Raw genomic sequence first — 15,000 nt, 5'->3', positions numbered from 1 at the left:
GTGTGTAGCACTGACCCGTCTGTAGTCAACATTACTGATGAAATGGCCAAAACCAGTATGTGGAAAGCTGTGAACTCTGACCCCTCCAGAGGGCCCAAATATAGGGAAAGGTAGATACACAACCCCTCTTCATCCTCCTCATCCTCTTCCTCTTTCCTCCTCATCCTCCTCTTCTTCCTCCTCCTCCTCCTCTTCTTCCTCCTCATCCTCCTCTTCTTCCTCTTTCCTCCTCATCCTCCTCACATCTTCATCAGCTCAGATTCAGATTATCTACTTTTTCTACTTTTTATTCTGTTGCCTCACAACTTCAGTACAGCATCAGTGCACCTGTCTGTCTCTCTACCTGTCTGTCTCTCTACCTGTCTGTCTCTCTGTCTCTCTGTTTATCACTATCTCTCTGTCTCTCTCTCTCTCTCTCTCTCTCTTCATTATTATATACCTGAATTATATTTCCGTGTCTGTCCTCTTTTATCTGTCTGACTCTCTGTTTCTGTTTCTATCCAGAGAAGTCTAATGTTTTCTTTTTCTGTATTCCTCTCTCTCTCTCTCTCTCTCTCTGTGTGTGTGTGTGTGTGTGTGTGTGTGTGTGCGTGTGTCCGCAGTGATAAAAGCCCTAGTATTAAAATCACAGTGGACGACGCAGAAAGGGGGACATTCGTGGACACGGAGACATCGCTATGACAACAGAGAGAGCAGAACCCCTGAGAGGAGAGACGGAGAGAGAGAGAGACGGAGAGAGAGAGAGAGACGGAGAGAGAGAGAGACGGAGAGAGAGACGGAGAGAGAGACGGAGAGAGAGACGGAGAGAGAGACGGAGAGAGAGACGAGTTTCTCACAGCAAATGTGTTCAGGGGGAAACATGCCCACGCTGCTGTGTTTTATCATCACACACACACACACACACACACACACACACACACACACACACAGTATGGTGATTAAATGTAAGCGGTGTGTAGCGACAGCGTCATTCGCTGAGGTACGTCATCACACACCCGAGAGCCAGAACGACGCCGGACTGCACACCTCTTCTGTTTTTATTATTATTATTATTATTATTATTATTATTACTGTAGTGTTTTAAAGGCGAGACGTCCTGCTGTGGGTTTAGCGGCGAGTCTCTCAGTCCGCTGATGATGTAGCGCTACACGCTAAACTGGTAGCTGCAGGTGTGTGTTGCGTGTTAGCGACGTTAGCCTCGGAGCTGCAGCGCGTCTCTCCGGTCCTCTGCCTTCAGACCACAACTGTTTATTTACATTTTATTTTTGTTTTAAAGTTGCGTTTTTGGGACTGTTAAACCGTGTAAAACTGAAAGGTGGCGTTTACAGCACGTGTGTGTGTGTGTGTGTGTGTGTGAGTGTGTGTGTGTGTGTGTGTGGACTCTTCACTCTTCACTTCTGTATTTAAGAAATTTAAACGGTTCTGTGTTTAACATCGTCGGAAAATCCGTCACGTCCTGTTTACATAAAATTACACGTTCACGCGTCAGTCGCGCAAGCACGTCTGTGTGTGTGTGTGTGTGTGTGTGTGTGTGTGTGTGTGTGCGCTGATATTTCATACACTTCAGAAAATCTAGAACCATTAAGGGTTCTCCAGTTGTCCCTCTGGGGGAACTATTAAAGGTTCTATGTAGAACCCTACAATTAGAAGTTTACTGTCAGACCGGATTCCAACTGGAGCTCTGTTTTTGGAAAATAAAAACCAGCGAACCCTCAAAGAACCTTTAATTATCCAACAAACTCTTAAAGAACCTTTAATTATCCAACGAACCCTTAAAGAACCTTTAATTATCCAACGAACTCTTAAAGAACCTTTAATTAGAGTTCTAGATTTTAAGGATTAAATAATGAGCAGTGATCTGGAGTGTGTTCTTCACTTATGCTGTTAGAACAAAGGGTTCTTTAAGGGTTTCACTGAATAATGAATAATTCCTCACGTCCAAAAAAAAGCTTCTTCTGATAGGAACCCACTTGTAGTAGAACCTCCTCTGAGAGGGAAATGAGAAGAACCCTGAGCGTTCTAGATGGAAGCGTGTAGTGTCTGTATTGCGGTTTACGTCCCGATGCGCTGTGCGCGCGCAGAACCCAGTGTTAGTGCTGATGTGAGAATATCGTGACGTCTCGCTCTGTTCTCTTTAAACCTGAAGGGTTCTCCTCACGTTCCTTCCCGTGTTTTCTCTGTGTTCATCTCGGATTAAATCGACTCGTTAGCGCCCCCTCAGGACAGTCACGCCAACGCCGCAGTTGCACCAGAATGTGATTGCTTTCTTTTTTTATTTCATTTTTTTTTAAAGAAAGATAACTGTTACAAACCACGTTGTGCCTGGTATTTATATAAAAACAAACCCCAAATTAAAACTGTCCTGATTTTTTTTTTTATTTAGTTTTTTTATTCGTACTTTTTAGGCTGCTCAGTTTGAAACTGTTCATTAAGTTATTAGACGTTATTAATGAAGTATTTAAAGTTTTATTATTTTAGATTAGAATGAAATTTAATTTGATATGATTCCTGATTTTTTTCCAGCTTTTGTTCTGTTTTTTTAAGCCGTTTGTTTCTCGGACGTCACGGCGCTCATCATGTCTTCCTTTTGAAGATTCAGAACAAGTATTTTTACTCGACAGTGCTGCAGGTTCTCACAGATCCTCCGCAAAGCTGCTCCTTTTCACACGCGTTTAATCGTATAGATTTTTGTAGCCATCAGCAGACTGTTTATAAAACTGTACAGTAAAACTGTTATTCATACAGAGGAGTCGTTTTTTTGTAAAACCTCTAAAAATTGTTCAATAAAAGCAGTAAAATTGTTAGTGTGTGTTTGATTTCTGTTCGTTGTGTTGAAGTTTTTCACTTCGATGTGTCATGAACAATTCCAGAAAACAGGAAATCAGGCGTTGCTTTGTTTTGTCTCCACGTCTCACACGCTTTTTAACTTTAAACACGTGTCTGTCGTGTTCAGTGGAAATAAACGAGACGTGACAAAATTGTGCAAAATTACAAATAACTTTATTCATAAAATACCGTTGGATTCGGCCATCAGGAAAAATGTGACACACTTTACAGTTTTTTTTCCACATTTTCCACTCGGAATTTTTTTGCTTCATAATTTCCACATCTCACTGATCTCAAGTTCAATTCTTTTACAGTCAGAATAAAAAAATTAAAGAAATGCAGCAAAAAAAAAAAGAGTCAATCTGCAGCATCGTTACATAAAGAATTAAGAATAAAAACAGTCAAACTGAGGCCAGGAGATGAAACGTGTGGTTTGTGTGTAGAGAAGATTTTTAATCACAGTGCATCATGGGAAATTGTGTAAGATTCAGATCAGGGGGCGACGTTCACAAAAATCACATTTTTCACAAATCTTATGAAATCAGCTGAGAGGAAATTTTTAAAAAATTCTTATAATAATCATGGCCTTTAATCGAGAAGCGTAAAGTAGCTCCTAACAGCTGAATTAAGAAAAATGGTCAAATAAAAGTCATTTTTTTGTGTGTAAGAATAATTCATAAAGTACATTAGCGCTCTGGAGAAGAGCTTTAGGAGCTGATTTTAGAGCTAAAAACTGAAATATTTTATGAATTACAAATTTTAAAGACTTCAAAGTTAGATTTTTAGAATTCAGCCCCTGATTCGATCTACCAGAAGTGAAATTTCCCATGATGCACTGCAGGACGAGAGCAGTCATGCAGTAAGATGAAGATGACCCAGACACAGTTTCTCATGTCACAGTGCATTATGGGAAATTCACCTGAAGATAACGTCGTGTTTCATGTTTCCCAAGTCTGAAAAAAGTCCAACACGATGCTGAAGATGCAGAGACTCAGCGAACCGCATCACAGACAGGAAGTGAGAGAAAAAAATAACACTGAACGGTTATGAAACAGGAAGCAGCAAGCGCAGACTTCCGTTAATAAAAAAAAAAAAAAAAAAGACAGCTTTATCTGATAAAACGCTGTGCAACGGTACACTTTAAGGACTTCAGGTTTAAGACAATGAGAGTAAAAATAAACACTGTGTTTACGAGTCGCTCCTGATTTCACACCAAAGAATAAAAAATTCGATCTTTAAACCGTTTCCTCCTGAAGATACGGATCTGATGAACAGCAGCAACAACGTTCCTTATGAATAAATACTCACAGCTGAGAAGTCTCTCTCACACACACACACACACACACACACACACGGGTCTTGGCAATGAACGGTTTCTAGATAAACCCCAGCTACATTTACACACACACACACACACACACACACACTCCATCGTGTGGTTATCTGGTGTGTTTCGCTGCTTTGGGGACTTTGAGCACTTTGTAGACGTTGTTGTGGAAGACGGTGGTGAAGTGAGGACGCGCGTCTCGACTCAGCAGCGTGCACACCGGAGTTTTACCCGCATTCACCGGATCCTCCACATCCCAGATCTCCGGCATGCTGCAGCCTGGCCTGAAACACACACACGCACGCACACGCACGCACGCACACGCACGCACACACGCACACAGTGAGGAGAATAAAATTAATAACCAAACGGAAAAAATTATAATCACACTAGAGTCAAAACACTGTTACAGATACTGTGTGATAGTGTATGGTTATTTGTGTGTGTGTGTGTGTGTGTGTGTGTGTGTGTGTGTGTGTGTGTGTGTGTGTGTGTACCTGGTTCGTCTCGTGCACCATGAATCCTCAAGGATGAAATAATCCACCTGCAAACTCATCAGGTTCCTCTTCACCTGCTCGGCTGATTTCCGGCTGTACATGGAATAAACCAGCTTTGTCCTCTCCCTACACACACACACACACACACACACACACACACACACACACACACACACTTAAGTGCTCCTGCCTCATGACTGTCCCAAATCTGGCTCCATCAGTCTCACCCTCAACCCTGACCCAGCTTTCCATCTGATGAAAAACATCCTCACACCCTGATGCTACCACCACCATGCTTCACACACACACTGGCACCCATTATATGTATGTAGGGAATTTTGAGAAGCTCGGATCTCGGCTTTGGAGTGTGATAGGAACGTGAAACCTGCGCTGATGTGTTTGTCTCGACCTCCTTAACGCACGGTGAGAACATGAAGATGTTTGGAGAAAGTCGGATTTTTCGCCTGAAAAAACACAAAGGCTAACCCCTTACTGTTTTTTTGGGCGAAAAATTTGACCATCTCAGATTTTCTCCAAATTCTCACCGTGCGTTAAGGAGGTCAGGACTAACGCAGCAGCGCAGGTTTCACGTTCCTATCACGCTCCAAAGCCGAGATCCGTGAGCCATTTCCGGGACAGAGCCAGTACGTGGCTTGGAGATATCCTCACTGCAGAATCAAAAGTCCAGGGGGCGGAGCTGGATCTGATACGACTTCTCCTATAAACCTAATCTTAACCCATACGACACAAACAATACACTTCTCCAGCCTGAAACACACTCCACCCCCTGGACTTCTGGTTTAACTCCACCCAGGTAGGAGGAGCTGGATCAGGTCTGACTCCACCCCCTGGTCTGCAGCAGGGGTACCTGTGATTCCTTTAGGAACTGGGATCCACTGACTGAGCGCAGAGATAACAGGAAGTGTGTTACATGTGGGAGAACATTTCTGTTTAAGAACCATAAAGAACCTCTGCTTAGAACGCGAGACTCCGGCTCTGACCCTGGTGTGACCCCGCTGTCTGATCGAACCGTGGCGCTGATGGTGATTATAACACTGATAAAAGCCACGATGTGACGGACAGACAGCCCATGAATAAACTTTTTCGGATAAATTGCCACGGTGTACAGGACTGTCTTCCAGTTCGGAATCTGTGTTTCCATTTAAATATATTCACATCGGAACTTGAGGAATTACCACAACACTTTTTCCTGCATGTACCCCTCACAAGCTCCTCCCAGTGGGCGGGAACAGGGTCACAACACCTCGTAGCACTTGGTGTTCTTTCATCATACTGGTGTCACATCCCTCTCCCAATCCAACTACAAGACAATAAAGGACAAATAAAAGCCCACTTCCCATTTCCCATGTAACACACACATTTCCTGCAGGTTTGAATCACACTGCAAGTGCGACAGACACGAGTCTAACGGATTCTTTTCTCTTTTAACAAACTGATCATTATGTCACGCTCTGCACGTTTACCTTACCTTATATCAACCGTTAAAATGTTTAAATTTGTGCGTCCATATTCTACACATTATACTGACTGGAACATACTGGAAAGGGTTAAAGCTTCAGATCTCGGCTTTGGAGTGTGATAGGAACGTGAAACCTGCGCTGATGTGTTTGTCTCGACCTCCTTAACGCACGGTGAGAACATGAACACATTCAGAGAAAGTCAGATTTTTCGCCCGAAAAAACACAAAGGCTAACCCCTTACTGATTTTTTGGGCGAAAAATTTAACCATCTCAGATTTTCTCCAAATTCTCACCGTGCGTTAAGGAGGTCAGGACTAACGCAGCAGCGCAGGTTTCACGTTCCTATCACGCTCCAAAGCTGAGATCTGAACTTCTCAAAATTCCCTACATACATATATAATGGGTGCCAGTGTGTGTGAAGCATGGTGGTGGTAGCATCAGGGTGTGAGGATGTTTTTCATCAGATGGAAAGCTGGGTCAGGGTTGAGGGTGAGACTGATGGAGCCAGATTTGGGACAATCCTAGAAGAAAACCAGTTATAGTCTGTGAGAGACTTGTGGGCGGAGCTTCACCTTCCATCAGGACGACGACACTAAGCGTAACTCACATAAATTATTAGTATTATTATTGCGTTGTGTAATTTGTGTTTAACTCGTTAGCTTTATAAAGCTACCACTGTTTCTCATCAGAACAAAAAAAAAAAAAAAAACACCACTACCACCACCATGCTTCATACATGCTAGCCATTATATATGTATGTAGGGAATTTTGAGAAGTTCAGATCTCGGCTTTGGAGCGTGATAGGAATGTGAAACCTGCGCTGCTGCGTTAGTCCTGACCTCCTTAACGCACGGTGTGAATTTGGAGAAAATCTGAGATGGTCGAATTTTTTTCCCAAAAAAACAGTAAGGGGTTAGCCTTTGTGTTTTTTTAGGTGGAAAATCCGACTTTCTCCAAACATCTTCATGTTCACACCGTGCGTTAAGGAGGTCAGGACTAACGCAGCAGCGCAGGTTTCACGTTCCTATCACGCTCCAAAGCCGAGATCCGAGCTTCAGTATAATGGGTGCCAGTGTGTGTGAAGCATGGTGGTGGTAGCATCATGCTGTGAAGATGTTTTTCATCATCTAGGTCAGGGTTGAGGGTGAGACTGATGGAGCCAAATAAAGGACAATCCTAGAAGAAACCCCACGGTGGCGTGAACACAGGGTCTGTTTGTGAGTAAGGTAGGGGTTAGGGGACACGGCTACCTGAGTCCTGCGTCTTCGTAGTGCGGGTGATTAACGATGGCTCTGCCTGCTGACAGCTTCACACTCGCCATGGTGGGCATCGCACCGGCAAACACTGCATCTACACACACACACACACACACGCACACACACACACACACACACACACACACTCAGAATCAGATACAGTATTAAGGGTTGTGTGGTTTGGGAGAGAGAAAAGTGAAAACAGTGTGTGTGTGTGTGTGTGTGTGTGTGTGTGTGTGTGTGTGTGTGTACTCACTCGGTGGTGTGTTCTCTTTGATCCACTCCAGCAGGTCTTCCTGTGGCAGGTTGCTGAATTCTCCCATGATGCTCCACTGCTGCTGCAGGTTGGCCACGCCCTGAACCGCCATGATGGACATGATAATAAACACGGCAGTGTGCTGCTTCATTATCTCACCCACCCAGCCGAACAGCTACACACACACACACACACACACACACACAGAGTGAGTGAGAACAGTTGTAAGTGAGAAACCTGGGGTGAATGCTGGGGGTGTAAATACTTTTAGTCACCTGTCTGGAGCAGAGCAGTGACGTCATCAGGCACATGTGTGGAGTGAGGAAGAGTTTCAGCCTCATGATGAGAACAGCCAGAACAGCAAAGGCTACCAACTGCAGAGTGTGATACACCAACTAACACACACACACACACACACACACAGACACACACACACACACTGTAGTGAATATAAGAGTATAAATAATTATATTTATTTTTAGAACATGTATAACTAACACCGCTCTCACCACTGCCTTAGCCAACTTCTCCGTCCTGTAAAGAGAGAAACGCAGATACGACTCAGGATCAGCGAGAACAAACTAATCTGCATCAACTTCTAAAACCCGTAGATTTAAACGTTTTAGAAATAAAATGTGGAACAGGACATCTCAAAGTAGCACGCGACGTCAGATAATCAAATTCTACAAAACATAATAAAGGGTCTGATCTGCCAGGTATGTGGATCTGATCTCAGCGATGACGACTCAGCACTACACTGATGATGTTCCACCTTCTTCTCATCATCTGCTCATGAATCATCAGCTCAGCTCTGTTACCATAGCAACACTGTTACCCCAGAGCACCCCAGGATTTAGAACCGATCAGACTGATCATAACGCTCCGCTTGTTCCCTGAGCTGAGATCTGATTGGTCTGATGATTAAAAAAAAAACCAAAATAAAAAAACAAGCCTGATGTCAGTCAGCGTCTGATTTCTTTTGTACACTTTTCTGGCAACAAGCTTCAGGATCTTCTACAGTCTGATTGGCTCTCAGGACTTGTGTGTGTGTGTGTGTGTGTGTGTGTGTGTATGTGTACACAAAAAAAGCAAAACGCTGCTCTTTTCAGAATTAAAATCTTTAAAAAGTTGTTAACCAGCGCTCTAAATGTTTAATGGGGTGTGGAAAAAGGTCTGTGATTGGTCGTTGTCAATGTCAATCAAACGTCCTCTTTCTGTGAGAGTGGGCGGGTCTTGGACCATGTGGGACTATTTTTGGAAAACTTTTGAGAATTTTAGTTTTGTAAGTAAATGAGAGCTCTGCTGAGATTTAAATCCAAGTGAATAAACCATGGGGTGTGAAGCTGAAGTGACTCACTGATCGCCCTCGTGCTCGGCGCCGTCCCGGCGTCTGAGGAACGCGATCACGTCCTTTATAATCTGCGGGACGAAAGAGAAAAGAGATCGGCGAGACCGTAAAAATTAACAGGTGACCATCAGCCTGACGGATGTGCGTTAATGTAAACAGCGACTCCTCACCTTTACAGCAATAACACCAACCACCAGCAGGTTCACGGGCAGCAGCAGGGTTTTAACATAGCGCAGAACCGTCTGACAACACAGCACACGTCAAAGAGAGAGGAAGACAGCGGCCATTTTGTGGCCTGGATATGATCAGGTTCTGACATCATCAAACTTCATCACGAGAGGATAATTTACTCTCCTGCAGTGATAAAAGTCTCCGAATTCACACATAAACCTGGTTTTATAAGATTCTATCGTCATCCAGGATGAATACGCATCATAGACGACGTGGCCAATCGGCTTCGGCGTTTGAGTTAAAGAAAGCAGACTCCAGGCTCAGCAGGACGACATGGAGCGGAGTTAATGTTTTAGCCGTGTAGATAAGTGTAAACAGACGGAACAGCGGTGTGTTTGACTAACCTCCACCTCCATGAAGTCGAACTCAGCTGCGCAGGTGTACATCATCGTATCAAAGTCCTTGTAGCTGGTGAACTTGGACTTGATCAGACTGCTGATGTGAGCCTGAAGCGGATACACGCAGGGAATGTACTTGTTCTGTACTTCTGCACCATGTTAGCAACAAGGCTAATGTAGCTAACATGTGACTGGACCCTATACCATCAGTTTAGCACTGTGCACTCTGCATGTGGGGTAAAGGGGACATTTCCAAAACCCCGCCCCCCCCCCAACACACACACACACACACACACACACACACACACACACACACACACACAGACACAGAGCACTCTGATGGATTAAAGGTCAGCGTGTACATGAGCTAATCATTAACAGGAGTTTGTTTCCCCTCACTGAGACACTTACATCATCCGACGCCCCGAGTACCAGCGCTAGCAGGAACTTGAGGATGACTGTAGTCCCGCCCCACGCCACACACTGCATCACCTGCACAGACAGGTGTACCATCATATACACTCATGTATACATTACAGTCATTTACATTAGTGCACACACACACACACACACACACTCACACACACACACACACACACACACACACACACTCACACACACACCATCATCTGCTTTCTTACCCATGTGAGGAATCCGGCTCTAAACATCTGCGCAAATTGATTCCTCAGAGCAACTACAGCCTGCAGGAGAGAGAGAGAGAGAGAGAGAGAGAGACAGACAGAGATATATATATATAGAGACAGTAAGACAGAAAGACAGAGAGAGAGAGAGAGAGAGAGAGACAGACAGAGATATATATATATAGAGACAGTGAGACAGAAAGACAGAGAGAGAAAAAGAGAGAGAGATAGAAAGATAAAGAGAGAGGCAGAGAGATGAACAGAATGGGAGAGACAACAAGAGAGAGAGAGAGAGAAAGAGAGACAGAGAGATATATAGAGACAGAAAGACAGAGAGAGAAAAAGAAAAAGAGAGAGAGAGGGATGAACAGAAAAAGATAGAGACAGACAGAAAGTCAAACAAAGGGGGAGAGACAAAAAGAGAGAGAGAGAAATTGTGAGACAGAGAAAGACAAAGGGGAGTGAGAGAGAGAGAGAGAGAGAGAGAGAGAGAGAGACGAATAGAGAGGGAGAGACGAGGAAGAGAGACAGACAAACAGAGAGATAGTTAGAGAGAGAGACAGAAGACAAAGAGAGAGAGAGAGAGAGAGAGAGAGACATAAATGGACAGACAGACAGGTAATCAGTTGAAAAGCAGACAGACAAACGGTTTCTTTCTGAGAACTGTGGAACTAAGTTAAGGACATGATCCTCCACGGTTGCCGTGGTTACACTGCGTGTTTACGAACTCCTACACTGTGTGTGTGTGTGTGTGTGTGTGTGTGTGTGTGTCACTTACCCAGATGGAGATGAGGGAGGAGGCGTAGAAGGACGTCAGTAACATGGAGTTACCGAACATGAGGATGAAACACACACCCAGAGACACCTGCGAGAGAAACACTGCAGTGTTACCACACACACACACACACACACACACACACACACACACACACACGCACGCGCACACACACACACACACACACACACACACGCACACACACACACACGCACACACACACGCACACGTTACACCCCTCACCATGTGTGTGAGCAGTAGGGCCTGCATCTTAGCCGGACTCAGGTAACCCAGGATGTAGGACGCAAACAGAGACGCCACCTGTGAAGAAAAAAAAAAATCAACCACATTGTTATATCATATAAATTTATATACACACTGTACGTATACAGTATGTGCTGTTTATATGTCTGTGTGTGTGTGTGTGTGTGTGTGTGAGGTCCTCTTACCTGTGTGAGTAAGACAAACTGGGCAAATTGCCACGGCAACATGAACATGACAGTGGACACGCCCAGCGCCACCATGCTGTTCCTGCTCGGGTCCTTCGTCCTGCACAAAGCCATCGGGACCGACAGGGACACGTGTGTGAATCGCGTCAGAGTAATTACGTGTGTAAGAAGGAGGAAGGAGGAAGGAGGAAGAGCACGTAGGCTAATCTGGTGGCGTGAAATATCAGCTGTGTGATTTACGTGTTCGGTTTCGTACTAGCTTCGTTCTCAGATTAGATTAGCAAAGCGAGCTAACTGTACTCGCTATGTAACACTCACCAGTCTCCTCTGCTAATTCCTTCCAAGCTTCATTTTTCTTCCTAAAGTCTCTGTACACGTTTAATGCGAGCTCGTGTACGAGAGGAGAAGATAAAACCACGCTTATACGTGTTTCTGTCATTTCTGCAGAAAGTAATTACAGGGAGGAAGGAAAAAGTCCTGAGTGTTTGAACTTGTCGCTTTACAGAGTCATACCTTATTTACACAGAAGTGAGAAAATGTCATTTCAAGTGTTGTTTGTCGCTGAAATGACGGTTCTGTGTCACGCACGTACGCAGAAAATGAGCGACGTGTTGTTCTGTCGCTCGGTTGTGTTACAGAGGGTGAGAAGGAGGTACCTGAGGATGTGTGTGAGGAGGAGCATCTGCAGAACCAGGAAGGGATACGAGAAACTCTCTCTGAGTGGAGGAGTCCACATCACCCGCGTGCTCTGAGTGACACACACACACACACACACACACACAGACACACACACACACACACAGAGTCAGATTTCTATCAGAAATTACACACAAACTTATTAACATGTACTGCAAGTCTCGAGAGTCAGCACTCTCACAGAGCTTGATGAGGTGCTGTTCGTATTTTAAAAAAAACACTCTGTGTGTCGTGCTGTTATGGGAAAACAATCCACATCGGGGTGGTGTGATGAAGCGGAGTTACTGTTACCACTCCGAAGTTACACCACAGCAATTTACCAATGATTAAAACTTTTTATTTATTAAAAAAAAACACACTTTTTATTAGAGATGGGCATTTTGGTCATGTTGTCTACTCGAGTACTCGGGAGAACTACGTTGTTGTTGTTGTTGTTGTTGTTGTTGTTGTGTCATGGACGCCTTGTGCTTCTGCAGTGCATCTTGTTGATTACGTGTCTCACTTGTTCAATATTACAGGCTGTTAAAATGTCGTTTGTTATAAAAAAGTACCAAAAAAAACAGCATAATAAAAATACAAGCATTATATATTGTCGTGATGTGAAGACCCGCTGGACAAAATCAATAAAGTATTGCGGAGAAAGCGCGTCTCTCTGCTTCTACCGTAATTACAGCAGTATGTGCGCTCTGCTGTTTGCGTGGCTGAAATGTGTAAAGGCGCTTCTCCACCATGACGAACGTCTAGGCTGCATGATGTCTGGTTACATTTAATGTTCAGTGAAACCTTAGTTCCTGTTCTCACTTACGTTATAGCAGCTATAAACACTCGTTCCCTCACCAGCCTCTCTTTATTCTCTCTCTTCAAGTTAACGAGAGAAATAATCGCAGCTTGTTACGGATGTTACCGAGAAACCGCAAAGAAGCGTAAACTCCTCTGTCCTGAAGACGTGGGAAAACTTAACGTTCAGCTTTGTAACGAATGTTTAATAAATTACAGAAAACTTCACCATATCAACGATTACACACGTCTTTTAATCCATTTATTATTAGTGTTATTAGCTATAGAAACGATAAGAACGAGTGCATTAGTTATAAATAAACCTGTGATTTGGAGCTGCGCTTCTGTCAGAGCTGCTGTTATAGAGAATTAATCAACACCTCGGCGTTAGCGTGTGTTCTCACCTCTCCGTGGTTAAAAAAGAAGGACAGCACTGTGACCGCTCCTCCCATCTTACTGCCGCTGAGGAAGACGCAAAAAACGGCAGAGTTACAGAAATTAAAATTAAAAGAAATAAAATACTCAGGATGGGGTGATGGAGTGACGGGGTGATGGAGTGATGGGGTGAAGGAGAGATGGAGTGATGGGGTGATGGGGTGATGGAGAGATGGAGTGATGGAGTGATGGGGTGATGGGGTGGTGGAGAGATGGGGTGATGGAGAGATGGAGAGATGGAGTGATGGGGTGATGGGGTGATGGGGTGATGGGATGATGGGGTGATGGGGTGATGGGGTGATGGGGTGATGGGATGATGGGATGATGGGGTGATGGGGTGGTGGAGAGATGGGGTGATGGGGTGATGGAGTGATGGGGTGATGGGGTGATGGAGAGATGGGGTGATGGAGTGGTGGGGTGATGGAGTGGTGGGGTGATGGGGTGATGGAGTGGTGGAGAGATGGGGTGATGGCGAGATGGGGTGATGGAGTGATGGGGTGATGGGGTGGTGGAGAGATGGAGTGATGGAGAGATGGAGAGATGGAGAGATGGAGTGATGGAGTGATGGGGTGATGGAGTGGTGGAGAGATGGAGTGATGGGGTGGTGGAGAGATGGAGAGATGGAGAGATGGGGTGATGGGGTGATGGAGAGATGGAGTGATGGAGAGATGGAGAGATGGAGAGATGGAGTGATGGAGAGATGGAGAGATGGGGTGATGGAGAGATGGAGTGATGGAGAGATGGGGTGATGGAGAGATGGAGTGATGGAGAGATGGAGTGATGGAGTGATGGAGTGATGGATAGATGGGGTGATGGGGTGATGGAGAGATGGAGTGGTGGAGTGGTGGAGTGATGGGGTGATGGGGTGATGGGGTGATGGAGTGATGGAGTGATGGGGTGATGGGGTGATGGAGAGATGGAGTGATGGAGTGATGGGGTGATGGAGAGATGGGGTGATGGAGAGATGGGGTGATGGAGAGATGGGGTGATGGAGTGATGGGGTGATGGAGTGATGGAGTGATGGAGTGATGGGGTGATGGAGTGATGGAGAGATGGGGTGATGGAGAGATGAAGTGATGGAGAGATGGGGTGATGGAGAGATGGGGTGATGGGGTGATGGAGTGATGGAGTGATGGAGAGATGGGGTGATGGAGAGATGGGGTGATGGGGTGATGGGGTGATGGAGTGGTGGAGTGGTGGAGTGATGGAGTGATGGAGAGATGGAGTGATGGAGAGATGGAGTGATGGAGTGATGGAGAGATGGAGTGATGGAGAGATGGGGTGATGGGGTGATGGGGTGATGGGGTGATGGAGAGATGGAGTGGTGGAGTGATGGAGTGATGGAGAGATGGGGTGATGGGGTGATGGAGAGATGGAGTGATGGAGAGATGGAGTGATGGGGTGATGGGGTGATGGAGTGATGGAGAGATGGAGAGGTGGAGTGGTGGAGTGATGGAGAGATGGAGAGATGGAGTGGTGGAGTGGTGGAGAGATGGAGAGATGGAGTGGTGGAGTGATGGAGTGATGGAGTGATGGAGAGATGGAGAGATGGAGAGATGGAGAGATGGAGATCAGCACCTCAGGTAGGTTCCGTAGATGTAAAAGAGGCTCATCATGGCTCCATTTAAGAGGAAAACAAAAGTCACGTAGAAGTACGCAGGATCTCC

At 45.2% G+C, this 15,000-nt stretch overlaps 2 protein-coding genes across 2 annotated transcripts in view; one reads left to right on the top strand and one right to left on the bottom strand.

Moving 5' to 3' along the window:
* The window catches only part of slc4a7 (solute carrier family 4 member 7), a 45,450-nt gene extending 42,646 nt beyond the window's left edge, over nucleotides 1-2,804 (top strand). Inside the window, 2 exon segments of the mRNA XM_053227902.1 lie at nucleotides 9-110; nucleotides 603-2,804. Coding sequence (XP_053083877.1) covers nucleotides 9-110; nucleotides 603-681 — 181 coding nt within the window. The 3' untranslated portion in view covers nucleotides 682-2,804.
* A 174-nt stretch (nucleotides 2,805-2,978) lies between these two features.
* dpy19l1l (dpy-19-like 1, like (H. sapiens)) overlaps nucleotides 2,979-15,000 on the bottom strand; it is a 20,573-nt gene continuing 8,551 nt past the window's right edge. Inside the window, exons 6-22 of the mRNA XM_034298255.2 lie at nucleotides 14,912-15,000; nucleotides 13,303-13,360; nucleotides 12,082-12,173; nucleotides 11,426-11,525; nucleotides 11,220-11,297; nucleotides 10,980-11,066; nucleotides 10,202-10,261; nucleotides 9,972-10,052; nucleotides 9,567-9,668; nucleotides 9,162-9,233; nucleotides 9,001-9,062; nucleotides 8,153-8,177; nucleotides 7,919-8,038; nucleotides 7,644-7,818; nucleotides 7,382-7,481; nucleotides 4,651-4,776; nucleotides 2,979-4,437 (exon numbers count right to left, since the gene is read on the bottom strand). The exon at nucleotides 14,912-15,000 is cut by the window's right edge and continues 5 nt beyond it. Of these exons, the coding sequence (XP_034154146.2) occupies nucleotides 4,266-4,437; nucleotides 4,651-4,776; nucleotides 7,382-7,481; nucleotides 7,644-7,818; nucleotides 7,919-8,038; nucleotides 8,153-8,177; nucleotides 9,001-9,062; nucleotides 9,162-9,233; nucleotides 9,567-9,668; nucleotides 9,972-10,052; nucleotides 10,202-10,261; nucleotides 10,980-11,066; nucleotides 11,220-11,297; nucleotides 11,426-11,525; nucleotides 12,082-12,173; nucleotides 13,303-13,360; nucleotides 14,912-15,000 (1,599 nt within the window). The 3' untranslated portion in view covers nucleotides 2,979-4,265. The remainder of the gene's footprint in view (nucleotides 4,438-4,650; nucleotides 4,777-7,381; nucleotides 7,482-7,643; nucleotides 7,819-7,918; nucleotides 8,039-8,152; nucleotides 8,178-9,000; nucleotides 9,063-9,161; nucleotides 9,234-9,566; nucleotides 9,669-9,971; nucleotides 10,053-10,201; nucleotides 10,262-10,979; nucleotides 11,067-11,219; nucleotides 11,298-11,425; nucleotides 11,526-12,081; nucleotides 12,174-13,302; nucleotides 13,361-14,911) is intronic.

Source organism: Pangasianodon hypophthalmus, chromosome 22 (assembly GCF_027358585.1).
Source record: "Pangasianodon hypophthalmus isolate fPanHyp1 chromosome 22, fPanHyp1.pri, whole genome shotgun sequence".
Classification (NCBI taxonomy): Eukaryota; Metazoa; Chordata; class Actinopteri; order Siluriformes; family Pangasiidae; genus Pangasianodon; species Pangasianodon hypophthalmus.
This window is presented reverse-complemented; position numbering and strand designations above follow the sequence as displayed.